Source organism: Pezoporus wallicus, unplaced genomic scaffold (genome assembly GCF_028554395.1).
Source record: "Pezoporus wallicus isolate ANWC-B61680 ecotype Strahan unplaced genomic scaffold, APGP_CSIRO_Pwel_v1 contig_3488, whole genome shotgun sequence".
In the NCBI taxonomy this organism is placed as follows: domain Eukaryota; kingdom Metazoa; phylum Chordata; class Aves; order Psittaciformes; family Psittacidae; genus Pezoporus; species Pezoporus wallicus.
The window spans coordinates 1,533,430-1,551,531 of NW_026635397.1; the positions used below are offsets into that span (position 1 = coordinate 1,533,430).

The 18,102-nt window shown below is 41.3% G+C and overlaps 1 protein-coding gene across 32 annotated transcripts in view; it reads right to left on the minus strand.

Annotated features, from left to right (window-relative positions):
* Positions 1-4,779: 4,779 nt before the first annotated feature.
* The window catches only part of LRRFIP1 (LRR binding FLII interacting protein 1), a 106,503-nt gene continuing 93,180 nt past the window's right edge, over positions 4,780-18,102 (minus strand). For 28 of the 32 annotated variants that reach the window (XM_057422655.1, XM_057422867.1, XM_057422840.1 and 25 more), the window contains one exon: positions 14,724-17,977. In XM_057422655.1, coding sequence (XP_057278638.1) covers positions 15,891-17,977 — 2,087 coding nt within the window. In that variant the 3' untranslated portion in view covers positions 14,724-15,890. Of the gene's footprint in view, positions 5,912-7,203; positions 7,309-7,964; positions 8,045-8,490; positions 8,609-9,524; positions 9,572-14,723; positions 17,978-18,102 lie in introns of those variants that run through there. The other 4 variants (XM_057422916.1, XM_057422905.1, XM_057422896.1 and 1 more) reach the window with 1 other exon arrangement.

Here is an 18,102-nt window from a genome sequence, read left to right on the forward strand (position 1 = left end):
CCGTCGATGGTCTAGAACCCGTCAGGGGGTTCTGACTGACCTTTTGCTCTTTGACCTATGGCCCCTGATCTATGATGTTGCCCTATGACCTTTGGCCCTGACACTTGTTGCTTGCCCTTCAAGTTCTTACCCTTGAGCTTTAAGCCCCCAGCTCTTGTCCTTGCCATTTTTCCATCAAATTCTGACACCTTCCCTGGAGCCCACGCCCCTTGCCCCTTATTGGCCCACCCCAACAGAGGCCTCATCCCCGGTACCACCCATCCCTTAGCCAAGACCACGCCCATATCGCCACATTAGCTCCTCCCACAGCACAGACCACACCCCCAGTCCTCAAAGTAACTAAAAAGCAAATAAATCTGAATAAAACTGCATAAAAGTGAATTAAAAGCAAATCAAAAGCCAGTACATGTGAGCTCAAAAGTGACTAAATGTGAATAAAGGTGAATTAAAAGCCTGAATAAACCTACATGAAGCTTGTGGAGAAAAGCTGTGGCTTTGGCAAAATTACACAACCTGCTGAGAACAGTGAAAAAGTGCAGAATATACAAAAGACCTGTGGTTCTATGAAAAGGAGAGCATGTAAATAATATGGTAACTTGTTAAACCTTCCAGAACTTGCTTAGCCTCGTGAAACAATATTTCTATTGCATACCCATTATTTCCTCCTTTCTCATCATCTATCCCATTTAACCCCCATTATCGCCTCTTCCCCATCATCTCTCCCTTCTAAGACTATTATTCCCCCCTTCCCTATCAGCTATCCCCTTTAAACCACTTTCCTCCCTTCACCGCCGTCTTCCCGCCTACCAAAGCGGGAACAAACCTTCTCCCAGGAAGTTCCTGGACGTTCCCGCGCCGAGCTGAGCCCCGCTAAGCTTCATAGCCACGCATATGTTGAAGATATAAGCCGCGTTTCAGCCGTCGCCGCCAGCCCCTTCCCCTCCTTCACCGGCCGTCGCCATCGCTCCCTCACACCGAGGGGCACGCTGATTGGCCGCCGCTCGCTAGGCAGGAAGGCGTCCCCTCCGCCTCGCGCTGCAGCTCAGGCACAGGCGGCCAGGGATTGGACGACGCTGTCCCACCGCCTCCATGTCCCGCCCCCGCTGCGAGGCGAGCGGCGCAGTGATTGGCTGGGAAGCGGGAGCGGTTTAGGTAGTAGAAGTGGCTATGGCGGCCGTGTGGCCACCTCGGTAGGGGCGGAAGGGACTGGGCGACTCACGACTCATCAGCACTAATTAGCGGTGGCATTCGCAGGGATCAGCTTGTCGATCCGGTTTAACTAATTTATTCGAGTTTATTTAAAGTTAATTGAGTCTTATTTACATTTATTTGGGTCTATCGAAACCCATTCCTGTCTACTAAAGTCTATTTAAGTTGTCCTTTCGGGGACACTCGGGGTGGGCTTGGGACATTTCTAGCTGCTTTTAAGGCTGCACTTTGGGGGCAGTTTGCTTTGGTTTTTAATACTTCGGGGTAATTCAAGCTGGGTTTGGCTGAGTTTTGTGTAATTTAGGTTGGTTTGGGGGCACTTTTGGCACTTGGGCTTTTAAGTGGCTAAGCAAGGGTGGATTGCTATGTTGGTGGCACTGTTCTGGAGAGCCTGGATGTTTGCACTTTGGGATCTGATGGTTTGAGTGTAATGTGGGGCATTTGAAGGTGGTTTGGGGGAACTTCTCAAGGTTTTTAGCTCATTTGTGGGCAATTTGGGTTGCTCATGCATAATATAGGGTAATTCCAGCCGTTTGGGGGCATTTAGGGTGAATTTTGATCTACTTTGGGGACTTCTGGGGCATTTGAGGGAGTTTTGCCCTATTTGGGGGCAATTAAAGCCACTTTGGGGGGTCATTTGAGCTGGTTTGGGGCAATCTGGATGGGGTTTTGGACAGTTCCATAGGATAGGGTTGGAAAGGACCTTAAGATCATCTAGTTCCAAGCCCCCTTCCGTGGGCAGGACACCACACACTATGTCAACCAAGACTTCATCCCATCTGGCCTTGAACACTGCCAGGGATGGAGAATTTACCGCTTCTCTGGGCACCCTGTGCCAGTGCCTCAGCACCCTCACAGTAAAGAACTTTATCTCCAACCTGAACTTCCCCTGTTTCAGTCTGAACCCATCACCCCTTGTCCTATCACTACAGTCCCTCATGAAGAGTCCTCAACAGCCAGTTGGTTAGAACCAGCTCTGGTATTAGGGCACAGCTCCCACATCACAGTGCAGCGGGGAGAGCCACAGCAGAGCTCCTGGAGAGGCCGGGGGCAGCCCTCAGGAGCAGCCTGGTGTCCCTGCTCACCCAGGGGAAACCTGTAGGCAGGGAACCGTGGCTCACAGCACTCATCCCAGCTCCAAAGCAAGCTGAGCGCCCTTGCTGCTGCCCAAATGATGTCCCCCCCCAGCTCTCTGCCCTAACACCTCCATAGCAGAGCTGAGCCACCAGTCACCTGCATCACATACCTCGCAACCTGGCTGCTCCACAATGAGCACACACTCAATGGCCGCTCGCCACTGTTCCCACCTGTGCCTCCAGCCTTTAAACAGACACAATGAAGTTCATAATAAAGCGTACAAAACATTACTTTGCTGCCCATGATCAGTTCAGGATGACATTTAATACTAAATTTGTCATGGTTTTGATAAACCAAGCTGCCTCCTACTGTGAAGGATTCTTCCAGAGAAAGTTACTATGTGGGTTACCTATACTAACCGTAAAAACGCTAAGTGGAAAATGAATGCAGTCAGCAAGACCATTCAAATTTTTCCTGATGGGACACTGTCCCTGTCTTCCCCTTCATGAAGTGCACCCCGCTATTAAAAAATTGGGATTTGGAAGTATGTCTGACACCCCGTGCCCTTAGTCACACAAGCCCCTTTGTGCATGTTACAACCGGTGTTGCTCGCATCCGTGTGGCTGCAGCAATGTATTAAAAATGAGAAGTAGCTGTTAAAACCAGTATCATCCAAAAAGTCTGTATTTTCCAAGAGAACTTTTGTCAGTAACATGATCATGACAGGCCATTCTATAAAAACTAACCCAAACAAGTGACATATTTATTGGCAAGTTCTGCTCATGAATTTCCTTTTCCATGCTCATACCTCCTAACAGTTTGATTAAAAAAAAAAAACAAAAAAACAAACAAAGCCATTTTGGCATTCCATTTGCAAACAATAAAATTATTTAACATTTTAAAAATAAACCAAAGGATAACAATTTTAAATACAAGTTCTAGGAAAACCCATCCTGGTTTCCCCCAGGAGCCATTCAGTGGGCTGGGTACCGAGGCTCTCTTATCTGGAGCTCAATTAAAAGGACTGGGGCATGTGCATTTCTTATTACCATTGAAAGCCCTGGTTTGTTGTACATTCTTCACAGGAAAACATAAACCAGTTTGGGGTAAAACAACCAGTACTTTTTCTTCCCTTATTCTAAAGCTAAGTCATACTGAAAATTGGGGGGAGGGGAAGGGGGGGGGAATGGAGGAGTCAGGAAATGTGGCTTCAACATTCAGCTACTTTATCACACACAATTTCTACTATAAGCATATCCAGGTTGAAATACACATCTGATTTCTGTCATGAGGTTAATGCTTATGGGGATGTGAGATGGGATCTACTTCAAAATGATAGAACACATCACTTCTTGATGAACAAAATTACTTTTAGCCTTTTGGACCAATGCTTGGTTGCTATGTTGTTCTCCTCAACCTTGCCAGGAGAGATGGTTTTCACTGCTACCACAAATAAAAATACGACTGGTGGCAATCACACATCAGTTACTAAGATGTTACGTTTAGCACATTTGCTTGCATTCTGGTAAACCCTTAGTTCATTTTTTGTTTAGGCCCAGAGGCTTTATACACCAGAAATTACACAAGTCAACCACAGAGAATTGTTAATTGGTACCCACAGCGATTCTGAGGTATTCCACAAGAAATCTGGCTCTGCATCTGAATGTTCCTCTCAAAAACAAAGAAAAAAAAACAAAGTCCTAGCTGGAGTGGAAATTTCAAACATTCCTTTCATTCCCATGTTCCACCACATTTATCAACAAGGACATATTTATTTCCCTAGGGGCAAAAAAAAAAAAGCCTTCTCCCCACGGGCAGAAAAAAAAGCCTTCATCCTTTTCCTGGAGTATTAATTTCAGTACTTCATTCCTAAATTTATGGGTGCACTCAGAAGAGATGAAGAGGAAGCTGTTATTTTCTAGCTGACCCAGAGAAACACATTCAGACACTGTTTTTGGTTTAATTAATTTGTGAAGGTGCTCTAAGAAGACACCAGCAATCCCCTTACACTGAAAATAGCAGCGGTTTATACTTTAACCTCCAGTTGTGAGGAAGAGGCTAGGGAAATATCTGGACCAGAGTCAGAAGACCAGGTTAAGAAGAAATGGTCTCCTGGGTCTGGATCTGGCTTGGCAGAACCTTCATCTATTGAGGCAGTCAGCACTGACAGAAGGCTGCTCCTGTCAAAACAAGAGGTGCTGCTTCACTACATGAACAGAGTCCTAAGGGACTGGTTGTCTACCTTGCTTGCAAGCTTTTTTGTTCAGGTTGATGGGGGAAGGACAGCTTTTTTCTTCAGGTAACTGCTGTTCTCCTTTGAGTAGTACATTCTGAAAAATTTCCAATAAACCAGAGCTGTAGTGCTAGTTGTTTATAATAAATTGATTGCAACATCTTAATTGGTTACATTATTTTCCATGAAGAGTGGAAAACCTTTGTAATGACGGTAGAAGGAAATTGCTACTTCTGTATTTGTAGAAAAACCATAGGCAGTAACATTTTCTAAAGTGCTTCTTTACTTATCACTTACTTTAAAAATTAGACTCGTATTTTATAGCGGCATAGTTTCCTAGTTTCATGGACCAGTACATAGTTTCTGATGTAAAAAACCCATTACATATTTTAAGCAAATGACATTTGCTTTGAGAAATGCATCAAAGTGAATGACCTAAGTGCAAAACCCACCATTTCTTAAAACACAGCCTTATGCTGGTTTATTAATGCAACTTTACATCCTTTAGAAGTAGTTTACTTCAAGAGCAGTGATTAAATAATACAAATAAAAGTTGAAAATTCAATGAAGCTATTGTCTATTTACCCTGAAATAAAATAGTCTTATGATTCCACTGGTGCAAAAATACCTCCAAACACCTTTGTTTTATTGGCAAAGTCATTTAAGGTCACTTTTGCTTCCAAGACCATTTTCTTCCATGGTTTCCAGTGAAGGAGTTTTGCTTTGTAATGGCTTGTGGTTCCACAGTGATTTGTAAATGAAAAACCTACTATGAATAACTCTACCGTAGTCACTAAATTACAGATCCTGTCGTCAGAAAGTCCAAAACTTACAGTGGTTTTGTTGCTTGGTTGGTTTTTGGTTGTTTTTTTTTTTATTTTTTTTTATTTTATTTTCAGCAAGACACAAAATTCCAGTCTAGTTAAAATGTCTTCTTTGAATGCCATTTTAAATGGCAATAAATACCTGCTGTGCCTTCTAGAACTTAATGCGATGCCTGATGTGCTTCTTATAGATGGATATTGTACTTCAAATATACCCACTGATCGATGTAGAAGGGCTCCCACAGGCACAGCCATTTGCATCAGCTACTCCTCTGTATATAGTGCAGTAGGTTTGACTGCGTAGAAGGAACCACAGCTGGCTGGCACGTAGCAAATGCTGGGGTTGTTTGTTCTCAGAAGGCATGACACAAAGCATCCCAGACAGCAAGAGACAGAAGCATCCGCAGCGTTGTTCTGATTCTGTCACGTAGTAGTGGTTTCCATCCAAAGGTGATGGTTATTGCTGAGACAGTAAAGCACTCCGATTGGCTTTCATCTTCTCCAAGCGTTTTACTAGATGACCATTGCTGACTTCAAGCTCCTCAGTTTTATCCAATGCTGAACGAAGCTAAAGGAAGGAAGCAGAAAAAGATGCTAATTTTCACAGTATTTTCCCTTTCCAAGGTTTCTAGTTACTTACACTAACTGATGATACTGCTGGAACTGCCTTACAAGGTAAGGCAACTGAAAATTTTTATTAGCAGTTAAAACAGAAGCCCGGAGAAGCTGTGGCTGCCCCAGCCCTGGCAGTGTCCAAGGCAAGGTTGGATGGGGCTTGGAGCAACCTGCTCTAGTGGAAGGTCTCCCGGGTTGGAACTGGGTGTGCTTTAAGGTCCCTTCCAACCCAAGCTATTCTGTGATTCTGTGAAAAGTGAATGCTTCGAAGGCCACAGAGAGAGAGAATTTCTAAGCACAGTGCCAAGAGTCAAAGTTATATACAGGATGTTGAACAAACGGCTCAGAGTTTGCCTAAACTTCACAGGCACAAAGATACCTGATGGGTGACATATACCTGACTCACTGCCTGATTTCATGTTTTTGGTTCCTGTAACTACAGCCACAGCTGTGAATTGGGTGACTTAATTCTCCAATAAAAGCCACCATGGGATGGAGAAGGAGAGAGAGGTAGACTGCACAAAGCAGTATTTATAGGCAGTAGAGCAGGAGTATACAGAAAAAGCAAGGGGCCACACAGAAAAAAAACAAACCTAAAAAAAAAAAAAAAACCCCAAAACCAAACCAAAACCTCAGGAGATGGGTGTGAAAGAAGCTGACAAACATATTTAAGCTGGTTGTAGCAGCTGCTTGGAGAGAACATGAAGTTTGGTAAGACAAGTAAGGTCAAACTTACAGACAGCTTGAAGATGCAACGTTTTAAGAGGAACATGGACAGACACATAACAGCAAAGAGGTGTGAATAAATTGACAGAGCAAGAAAACCAGGCTCAAAAAGAATGATTCATATCCATTTAGCCCTCAAGTTTAGACTCTGAAAGCTTCAAAGTTTAGACTGTCGTTGTAATGTGTGGCACTGTGCTTAAATAATGCAGCACGCAAATTAACTTTACAACAGCATTTCCAGCTTTCTACTGCTATAATTTCTGAAATCACATGCTCTAAAAGGACCAGTAATCTGAAAGGATCTAAAAGGATCAGTATTTACAAACCCAGAATTTGTAACACCCAAAGTAATGAGCCTTCAGGTATCACAAAGGACAAGGACAGCAAAGTAGGAGTTCTTCAGCTTGTCAAACCACAGGAACATTCACAGCTGCAAAGCAGCACATGAATCTGAGCATCTGAAGGCTGCTTCTAGATTCAGCTTGTACAAGAAGAATTTAAGTTTGCATTTAGAGTTACCTCTCTCTGTAGTTTGCGTTTCTCTGCTTTCAGTTCATCTTCTACTCTTTCAGCATTTTCAGCAGCAGTTTTGTATCGGGCTACCTGACCTTCCAGTCGTATTACCTAAGGTGAAGGCAGATTTCTTGAATTAAAAGCTGTACCAAGAAGTTACTGCGAAGCTTTACGCTTCTACCAGTAGTTAAGCAGTAACTAGAGAGATGCTTAATTTTCTTTAATAAAATAAAGGTATGTTTTGAGGGGAAAAAGACATACCAAGGAAGCCTGGCCATGCTAACTTACTCCAAAGCTTTTATACATATCCGTATTTAGTATTCTTCCAGCAACAACAACAACAACAAAATATACTTAGCAAGAGTATCGCTGACGTACGCTGGACAAGAACAAGCAGCCCAAATTGAACAGTCTTGTGTAAGATCTATATATACTACATTATATGCTGACAGCCATTTAACATTGTCAATAGCTAGGTATAAGAAAGGATTCTGAAGAGTTCAGTAAGTGCTCTCAGCATATCTTTGTCTTTGAATGTTTTTCCTTCAGTTAAGGATATATTCACTTTCCCCATGCATAAATGAAAGCAATTTAGTCTTTAATGACTGAAGTTCAGTAGCCCTGATGCTCCAATACTCCTGCTTCTTATTTTAAGGGAAAAATCACAGTAACCATGATTTCATTTAATACGTATGTCATATAATAAAATACACTTTCCCTTTGCACTCTCACCATGCCTAGACAAACAGAACAATCCAGGAACTTACATTCTGCTCCAGTGCTGTTACCTCTTGCTCAGACTTTGCTAGTTTGAATTTGAGATCACTGATCTGTCTGTTGGCATCTCCTAAAAGAATTGCAGATTTATCAGAGATGTCAGAACAAGTGTTAAGAGTGTCTAACAAGTCTGTCACAAGATTTCCATGCTACAGGTATCTACTTGGGGCAGCAGTAAAGTAGGAAGTGCTCTGTCAAAACAAGTGCCCAGCAGCTAGGTGCTGTTCCCAGTCTTGCCTCATGCCCTTCTGACCACTCTGAAAGCAGATTAACCCAAAACTCATCCCAGTTCTCCTGGGGAACATAAGGGAGATTTCCAATCTCAATCTTGCTCAAACAAGGATAATCATTCCCTCACCTCTAGCAGAGAGGTGCACGGCTGGCTCCCAGTTTGAAGCTCCCTTAGAACCAAAGGCTCATTTTTTTACTTAGAGGCACATGGTTATTGCATAAATACATTTTTCTCATTCACATGCAAGACACCAAAAGTTCTCTTTAAATCAAATTGCGGCTCACTTTGGAGGTCAATCATGTGCATATCTGTCCCATTTTCCAGAACTTCATCTTCTGACTGCGTATTTTCCATCCTGCCATTCTTTTGCTTTTCTTCCAGTTGTCCTTTTAATTTTTTAATCTGAAAGTCACAAAATAATTAGTTAATAAAATCAGTAAGGGAGGTTTTTGTCTCAGTACTCAAATTCACTCAAATACTATAAAAAAAAGTTGTTTTTAAAACCTAAATGCCCCCAAAAATCTTTACTTACAAAATAATTTCCTAGAAATTCTGTTGGCAAATGACTCATCATATCTTAAGTATCAGTGCTTATGCATATACCAAACATAACAAGTGGAAGACGACTGTTTTATTAGCAAAGCCATAAATGTTCTGTATCTGGAGTCACATAAAACATTCCTAAAAAACAATCACCCCGTTTGGGTGTGTGTGAAGTCTCAAGGGCAAGGATACAGTCCATAAATGAAAGTGTAGAGTGCCCTACAAAGAAACAGATCAGCTGAAGTTTCTTTGAGTGAGCTTTATATCCGCTATGGAATATCATGATACCAGCAATACTTACTTTAATTGCTATTTACCCATCTACTGCAATTCCTCCAGAATTTTCTTCCAAATGGCCCATTACCCACAAATGAGGAAGGATTACTCTCTGAGACAATATTTGCTTCTAAATTTTCTGGACTGTATTTGGTTTTGCCTTGGGCTTGGCCAATCTGAAGTATTATTTTTCAGATATACTCCTGGAGTAGGAGTTGTAGGTGACTAAGGACACTGAATGTGACTGGTTAGCAACACAGAACAAGCACACTGGGTCATGTTTTTCCTCCCCTGTATCCTAAGTTAATGCACAGGAGGAATGTTTCAGGGGAAGAATAAAGTGGCAAGCAGTGCAGTATATTCTCAGCAAGAGCAACCCAGCACACCTTCTGAAAGGCAACCTCACTGCTGTTCTATGCCTTACATTTTGGTTTTCTTTGTCTATGCTATTCTTATCACAGTTAGTGAGCACACAGCATTTGCGTTTTCCTGTGATTACCTGGTCTAGTAAGGATTCTCGTTCATCAATGAGTTTTTTCAGCCTGTCTGAAAAAGAAAACTGAAAGTTCAGTGCCGATTTGATTGCGCTGCACATTTCAGAGTGCATTCTGATATAAGAATGAACCATTAAGGTTAGTGAAATGAATGATGAATGTAATTATGCACGTACCACAGGAAACGAGGCCACAGACAGGGCTGGGAAGGGGCTGCAGCCAAGGGAGGTTATGTCATTCTCACAGAACATGCTTGTCACGGCAGTAGCAGCACCCAGCTGCATGCAAAGAGGCTAATCTTCTACGTTAGGTTAGCATGCAAGAACTCTAGGGTCAAACACAACTGCAACACAAAATATCTCAAATCTTTACAGTTTAGCATACTGAAAATACTGTAGACACCTACAATTGTAGCTAAGCACATTCTCAGCACTTTACATCATCACTTCTTTTACTAAACAGCATGGCAATGGCATTTTGTATTATGTCCAATATTATGACCAGAACAAACCTTTGCCCATTCAATTATTTTTGTTTCTAACAGCAGTCTGGTAAAGCTTTCTTTTCTCTTTAAACCTTCATAGCCAATTCTCCTGGTCAAACATCAAGTAGGCAATGGACAATCTGGACCAGCTGTTGTGCTACACTTGAACTTAGAAGTGCTACAGATCAACACATGGATGTGTGGGGCATTCATTAATAAAGTGCACACTACAGAATGAGACAGCTGGCAAAAAGAACTAGAAAGTAACCAAGTCACTTGGGTTTTCCGTTCCCTATTAAGGGGTGCAGAATGTGAAAGCATTTTAGCAGGTACTCACAGATTTCCTTATCAATAAAGTTACTTTACCTTATTAGCAACCTTAGTTTGTTCAGATACACATCAACAGAAGTAGACTGGAATATAGCATTCAACTATACTTATGTGTACAACATACAGGATATATTGACCTCAGACGGGTCTTACTCCACAAGTTTGACATGAATGTTTTCTGCAGGTTTATTTAGCTTGCCTCCCTTGCCAGCAAGTTGTCACCTGTTCAGAACCAAGGGTGTTCAGAACTCAGCTCCACATCTAAGGTTGTGCCTGATAATTAAATGGTTAGTTGAGAAAAAGGTCTTTCTGTAAACTTAAGGAAAGCAATTCACAAATTACAGAGAAAACTCTGGTGGGCTTCTACCAGGGGAATTCTGTTGATAGACTTAAGTATTTCTGAAAAGCCTTAAAAATACCAGTTCTCGTTTGCTGACAAATCATGAACGTGCCAGAGTCTTGTGGTTCCCCTTTTTTTCTTGTTAACACATGCAGTAAAGGAAATAAAGTCTGTACTGAATCAAATCATGGGGAAACTTGGCTTTCATATGAGCCCCTCTACATGGCAGACATTAGCTAGTAGTAACGTGGTATGTCATGTCATTCCCCTCCTAGGTACAAGTTCCCATATACCATCAGTCTTTCTAAAGCAGGGAATAAAACCTTTACCTTGACTTCTGATGCAATACACAAATATAGATCTTAAAGCGACATTCCAGTTCAGCAGTTCTATGCATTCATTTTGAACCTCCTCAAGTCCTATCCTCCCAGCCATTTGTAACACACCCACCTGAGCACTAATATGAAAAAAATGAACAAAGAAACCAGATTTTTGTAACCTGCCATGAGTAACAGAAATTCACAAATACAAATCCCTTCAAAATAACCACACAATTCCACTTATCTATATGAGAAGGAAAGGAATCTTAAGAGAAATTCTGTGAAAGATGAAATATAGGGAAGAAAAATAATGGTCAACGAAGAAAGCAAGGACAGGATAAGTAAAAGAAAGGTCAGCAATATTCAGACTTTGAGATAGGGCTTGAAGTCATAGGTTGGCAGAGACTGAGAAATGAAGTTCTACGGATTGGAAAGAGAATGAGAACTGATGCAGAAGAAAACTCTTAGGCCCTACAAAATTAGCCCAGATTTATTTACTCCAAAGGGTCCAAATAATCCATCTTGATCCTGAAAATAACTTAATCATGTACTCAGCTAAGTGACTTTCATTAACACAAGTGCTGCTGTGGGGTGAAGAATGCCCGCCTGAAAAAAAGACACCTCCTCTAGTTTCCAGTAAAGAAGCGCGTCAGAGTCTTCCAGCTCCTCTCCCTGTGTTTTGGGATGGACCTTCAAATCTGTCCCACCATCAGTTCTCTCTTCACCCATTATGGACATCTGCCCACTGGGGCAGATAACACACTGAGCATCAGAATTTACAAGACCACAGAAAAAAAATTCAGTTTGCTAAAACTGCCATTCATGTGGAAAATTTTTCTGCATGCATGGGCAAAAGTCTCTTGGGTCTCATTCTCTTAAAACCTCACACTAACACAAAAAACTCACTTTAGCTTTAACAGGTATCTCTGCAGTCACGTTAATTTTGCAGTTAGGAGACATTTTTCCAACATCAAGGATCGGATCTGAGGACCTTGAGGACAGGTGAGCAGAAAAGAGCAATCTACTGAATTAGGACGCAAAGCAGCTAATTAAAATGGTCCATCTGTAACTGCCACCATCCCTATTTCACATGCAAAGATGAACAATGGCACTGTGACACTCATCTCACTTAGATTTAACTTTGGTAACATGATTCCCTGGCTAGTCACTGCACCAATACATGGCTTTCATACACCAAAGAGCTTAACAGAAGGTGGATGGAAGGAGCTGGGCCCTGGGAAGGCCTGGGAGACAGCAGGACACAGGGTGTCTGTGGGGGTGGTTACCAGTGTCTTCTGCTATTGTACAGGCCTGTTTGCAAGTCAAATTACTATTCTTATTCCTTTGATACTATAATTGACTGAAGGTATTACTAACTAGGGTGCTGTTCCAGTGGCACAGTTGACCTAACACCCCTTAATCAGCCACGGATCCCTGATGCATCTTCCTACCTGGAGAGGAGCCCAGGGTGGAAAGTATCTGATTTTAACACAAATTATTTGCATGATGTATGGCCCAGAAAGTAACTAATCCCAATGCAATTGCAAGGGGTAAACTGTAGTTGGAGGATGGGAAAACATCCCACGAAATCGTACCAGCAGCCCCAAGCAACTACTCATTACAGCCTCCAAGAATCAAACTAGGAGATCAATAGCAGGTTGGATAATACTCCTTTTCAAGATCTGCTGATTTATTCTGGATCACCAGGAAACAACAATAACAAACTCTGAGAAATGCTTTCCCCTCTTTCCAAAAGAGAGACACTGCCGAGGACAGGCTGTTGGGTCAGTGAATGAGCATAAGATTAAGAAACAAGCTTGCAATACTGATTTTGAGAGGGACAGGAGGTCTGCTCCTTTCTGTAATAAGAAAACACCGACCAAAGTTTTTCACTATTACTTACTGAATAAGGCAAACAAGTTTCTTCAGCTACTGCTTTTGAAAGCATTTCAGGCTAGCTCCAAATACACAGTAATGCACAAATCAGGATTAGAGGCCACACGTGCCAATCACTAAGTTTGGAACAGAAAACTCAGTGAGCATTTGGAGCTATGGAGCTATTTTGAGACAAGTCTTACACCCTGCGGGTGGTGCTCATCAGATTGTCCCTGCCCAAAGCAAAATGGGTAACATAATAGCAGAAAATATGAATCTTGGTTTTAGGTCCTCTCATGATTTCTTGTTTTCATGTTAGACTATGAAAAGAATGATTTGCTATTTCGCTGTCCTTAAAAGTCAAAACCAATAAAGGGACAAAATGCATCTTTTCATGTTTCCAGTAGATATGAGAGGGAAAATGCTAAAAACTGTTCTCAGCTGTGTAACTTTACAAAAGATGTATTTTCTAGGTAATTTCTCCTGAGACACCGTCTCCTCTCCCTTTTTAATGGCACACATTTCACTCAATGCTAGCTGGCATATAATATTTAAATTACTAAATTTTGAATAGAACATCTAGCAGTTCCCTTTATCTTCAAGCTGATTTATCTGGGAGATCTCTGCCTCTCACCTGATGTGCGTATATACTCAAGCAAAAATGAAAGAGGTAAAAGAAACGAGTGACCTTTTCCTCCATGGTACTTGCCCAATTCCAGAAGTCAGCGACCAGCTACCAACAGAGGTACCAAGCGGTAACGTTCAAGGATGGATTTCTAGTACATCAGCTATGCCGATGTTCTTGCTCCTACTCTAGTTTCGCTGAGAGTCGGACACTTACTGTGGGATAAAAGCTTGTAAATGGTCAGTTAAAACTAGAATTGTTTCTCCTTCTGTGACTTGGCTTTAAAAAGGACCTCTCTTACAGATACTTTGTTTTCTGGAGTGGACAAACTAGTTCAAATTAGTTCACTATTTCCTCAACTATACAGCTATCTCTATTAGAAACAAACTTGTATGAAAAATACAGAAAATGCTGGCATGTTCCTAATTTCACTGAGAGTTGCTTATGGAGCCATCCACAAGTATAGGTGAAGCCTGGTGAGGATGTTTAATTATATATTTAACTGTATTTAGCATTTAAATACAAATGTATTTAAAATACTTTCAACATTAAACCATGCATTATTGTTTCAAGTACAGCAGAGACAAAACTTTAAATAAACACTACCACACAGTAATGAAAGATGCTTTTACGATCTATGACTTTTTAGATTAGCATTTAAGGTAAACCCTTAAGAACAACTGCTAGTACTTAGGGAAACCATACTGAAACTGTTCTAAGTCGGAGAGAAGCCGTATGAAAAAAGGGTTACAGGTTAACTGTGACCTGTAACAGAACTGTAAAGGCTGCTATCATATATTAAAAGTCTTCGAACACCAAGGCTGCCCATTCCTAGTAAAATAGGTCTTCTGGCTATGTAGCGCAACACAATCAATTTAAACAAAGCTGCAGAAAAAAAAAATGTTTTTTACATTATACAGATTTAAATAAATATTGATGCAGGTTTATAAACAGTGCTCTAGACAGGCAATTTAGAGTATAAAATGTTTATTTCAATTATATACAGCTCAGTACACTTTGATATACATCTTGACATTTTGCAGTCTGTTTGTACTCCATCAACTTTGCAACATCACAAATACAACCTTCCATAGCCCCCCCACCCCAATTCCTCAATTTGCATTTCCTTGGGATGTTCATTGCTTAGAACAACTTTAATTGGATTTTGAAGTATGCAAGACATGCTCTTCCTCCCAAGCACTAGCAAAAATACAAGAAGAAATACACCAATGGAGTCAAAATGTTTAATTTATGCCAGCAATTTAAAGCAATCCAGCTTTTCAAAAAGGCACAGGGGCTACTATACAGAATAACAATAGTCTTTGGTCTGATGTCCAGTGAGAATTAAGACATGCAAAGTTATCTTCTTTCCAGAAAGGAAGAGGTAAGAACTTTCCAGAGATAAAGAATTTTTCAGATTCTTTCAGAATCATAGTTTGAAAAAAAAAAAAGTGTAAAGAAATACAGTTTTAAACAAAAATCTTCTTAGAAAAAATAGGTATTTTATATATTCATAACTACACAGTACTTAATAGCAAATCTAAGCATACATTACAGAGCGTACTGACACTTTCTTCAGAAAAAAAACAGAAAAACCCCCATGTGAGCCATGGAGTAAAGGCCTATGTGGTGCAAAGTGCCCAGATGAAGTAAACATGTAATATTTATTCCCTTTAGCAAACTAAGACGTGTATACGTTGTGCTTTCTTCAAACTGAATATTGTCCTTCTGAAGTGTTTAGACTGAACAGGCTCAAAGTGACCTAACTATACTTGGGACTATGACCATATGAGAAACACACAAAAATGGAATGAGTGGATCGTCTTTTTCCAATGGGGGGAAAAAAATCCCAAATTGGTTCCTAGGCTTCAATCATTCAGAAAGAAGGCTCAAAATCACATCAGTGTTGCTGATCCACTGAGTTCCTTCGTGAAGTGGTAACGTACTTAGGGTAGATCTCATGCATGCAAGTACACATAAGTATGCGCATAAGTGCACAAAGGGCACATTAAGTACATTCAAAACATCTATCATCTAGGCTAGAAAAACAAAGTTTCCTATAGAAATTACTCAGTAGCAGTTACCCACACTAAAAGTGTTTTAATGGCAAGATAGTGAAGATCTGTGAAGCTTGCTTTTTCAGTGATAAACTTTTAACCTGAGACACAGCAATACTGAACCCACACACAATTTGTTGTGGCCCAGTATGTCAGTGAGTAACTTAATATTTGCATCATTACCACTTACATAAGATTGTATTATGATGAGAATTACCTATAAAAAAAAAAACCTCAATTTAAGAGTATTCTTATGGTCTGATGTATTGTGCAAAGCGCATGCCTCTGTACTGGGACTGATCAAATGGCATGTAGCTTTTGTAGTCTTGGGATTCTGAACTTAGGATATTGTACAGTCATCTCTAGATCTACCCTTGCCCCTTCGACCACTCTGCAAATCCTCATTGCTTTCTTCCCTGTTATTGCCAGCACTTTCCAAATCCTGTTCCATAACAGTTTCATCTGGTATTTTTTCTACTTTTTTAGAATCTGATGCTTTGATTTCATCTTCCATCACATCAGTCTTCTCCTCAGTTCTCCATGATGCTTCCCCTGTTTCTTCAGGCTCATCAGCTTTTTTTTGTTGCAAGCTGTCAGCTTTAGTCAAGATGTCTTCTGTTTCTATTTTGCCTTTTCCTTCTCCAGCTTCATCTGTTTGGGCCGTTTTTCCAGCAGCACCCTTTGTTCCATCATCCTCATATTTCTGTGTATAAGCTTTCTCTTCATCACATTTTTTATCAGTTTCTAGTATCTGTTTTGACTCTTCATCAAAATCAAAGACATCACCACCACCTTCCAGTCTTCCCTTGGCTTGATCCTCCAGTATAATGTGTTCACTAACATTTGCATCTGACTCAGCTTTCTGTGCCAGGGAATTATTTACACTTTCTTCAGAAGTACATCCACCACCATGGTGGTCTGCAAGCTCTAACTCTTGCTCATTTTCTTCCAGAGTTTCTTTGTAAACTTTTTTTCCAGTAGCTACACTAACATCTACAGTTGACTCCTCTTTGGATTCACCCTCCTCTTGTTCAGCTACATTCTGTGCTTCACCTTCAAAAGGAGTATTTTTTTCTCCTACTGTCTCACCTATTGCTTCTTCACTAGACTGAACAGTTTGAACTCCTACTTTCAGCTTTGTATCTTCTACCCATTCTGTCCTACTTTCCTTTTCTGTCCCAGACTCATCCCCTGTTTCCAATTCTGACTCCTTAATCCTGTCATCTAAAAGACTTGGGTCAAAACTGGTTTCCCGAGTCATCACCTGCATCACAATCTCTCTGTCTGGCTCTGCCTGCTGTAGAACACTTCCTTCTACCTCAGTAATAAAGTCCACAGCCTCCACAGAGATCTTATCCTGCTTGCCTGTTTCTGCAGAATCTGAACACATCTCCAGCTCTTCTGTTAACGCTTCCTTTTGTCCATCCTTCTCAGCCATAGCATTTTCAAGTTCAGATTCATACTGCATATTTTGTTTCTCTGATGATGCTGAAGGACTGCCCTCTGGAGAAACTGACTGAATGAATGCCTGATGGCCTCCGCCGTCCTTTTCAACTTCAGCTGCTGGGACACCACTTCCACATGCCTCCATCCCCTCCAAACCCACAGGCTCCGTTTCCATCGACTGACCCTGAACCGTGTTCCCAACCTCATTTTTTTGTTCAGATCTATCACCTGTTTCTCCAGCTCTTCCATCGGTACTGCCTTGGCCTTCAACAAACTTTTCCTCCAAGACACTTGTAACCTGGTTTTCGGCACTTTCTTCTGAGTGCTGGAGTGCCTCGGTGTGGCTCTCCACTTTTAACTCTTCACTAATTAAGCCTGCTGCTGTAACCTCTGGGAGCCCTGCCTGGTTAGAAGCCAACTCACAGCTCTCACTTGCTATTTTGGCCTCTTGATCCATTTCATTATCACTCAGGACATGGCTACTTTTAAGATCCTCTTGATCTTGCTGTTGGGGTGCAGCTTTTTCCAGTTCATGCTCTGTACCTAAGTCACTATGCATTTCCTGAGGAGGGTCAAACATCTGATGACTTTGGAGAGAGCCCACCTCCAAGTTCTGATTCGACACTGCATTCAAGTCACAGTGTTCAGCCTCTGTACTGACAGGCTGCTGGACTGCTGTGCCTGCAGACTCTGCCACCTTTCTCAAATCATCTGCACCATTATCATCACTTGAAGAAGTACTCCCTGATACGTGTTCTGTAAGGCTTTGAATTTGTACTGTAAACCTGCTATCTGGTAACATCACTGTTGACAGGGCATCACTTTCTTCAACCATTTTTTGTGCCTTTGCATTTTCACCAGCATGCAATTCCTGCTCCTCAGACTCCTCTTTGTGTTCCTCATGCTCAGTATTCTGCAAGATTTCTCTTTTCCCCATATCCTCCAAAATCTCATTTTTCATGTCCACTTCACTGGCTTTGCCTAAAAGACCATTAAGAAAGTTGAAGGGACCACCCCACAGCACTTACCTCCCCATTTAAACCCAAAAGAGAATGAATCAAAGAATAGGTTAATAAAAGATCAGCTTTTGCCAATTACGTGAGGCA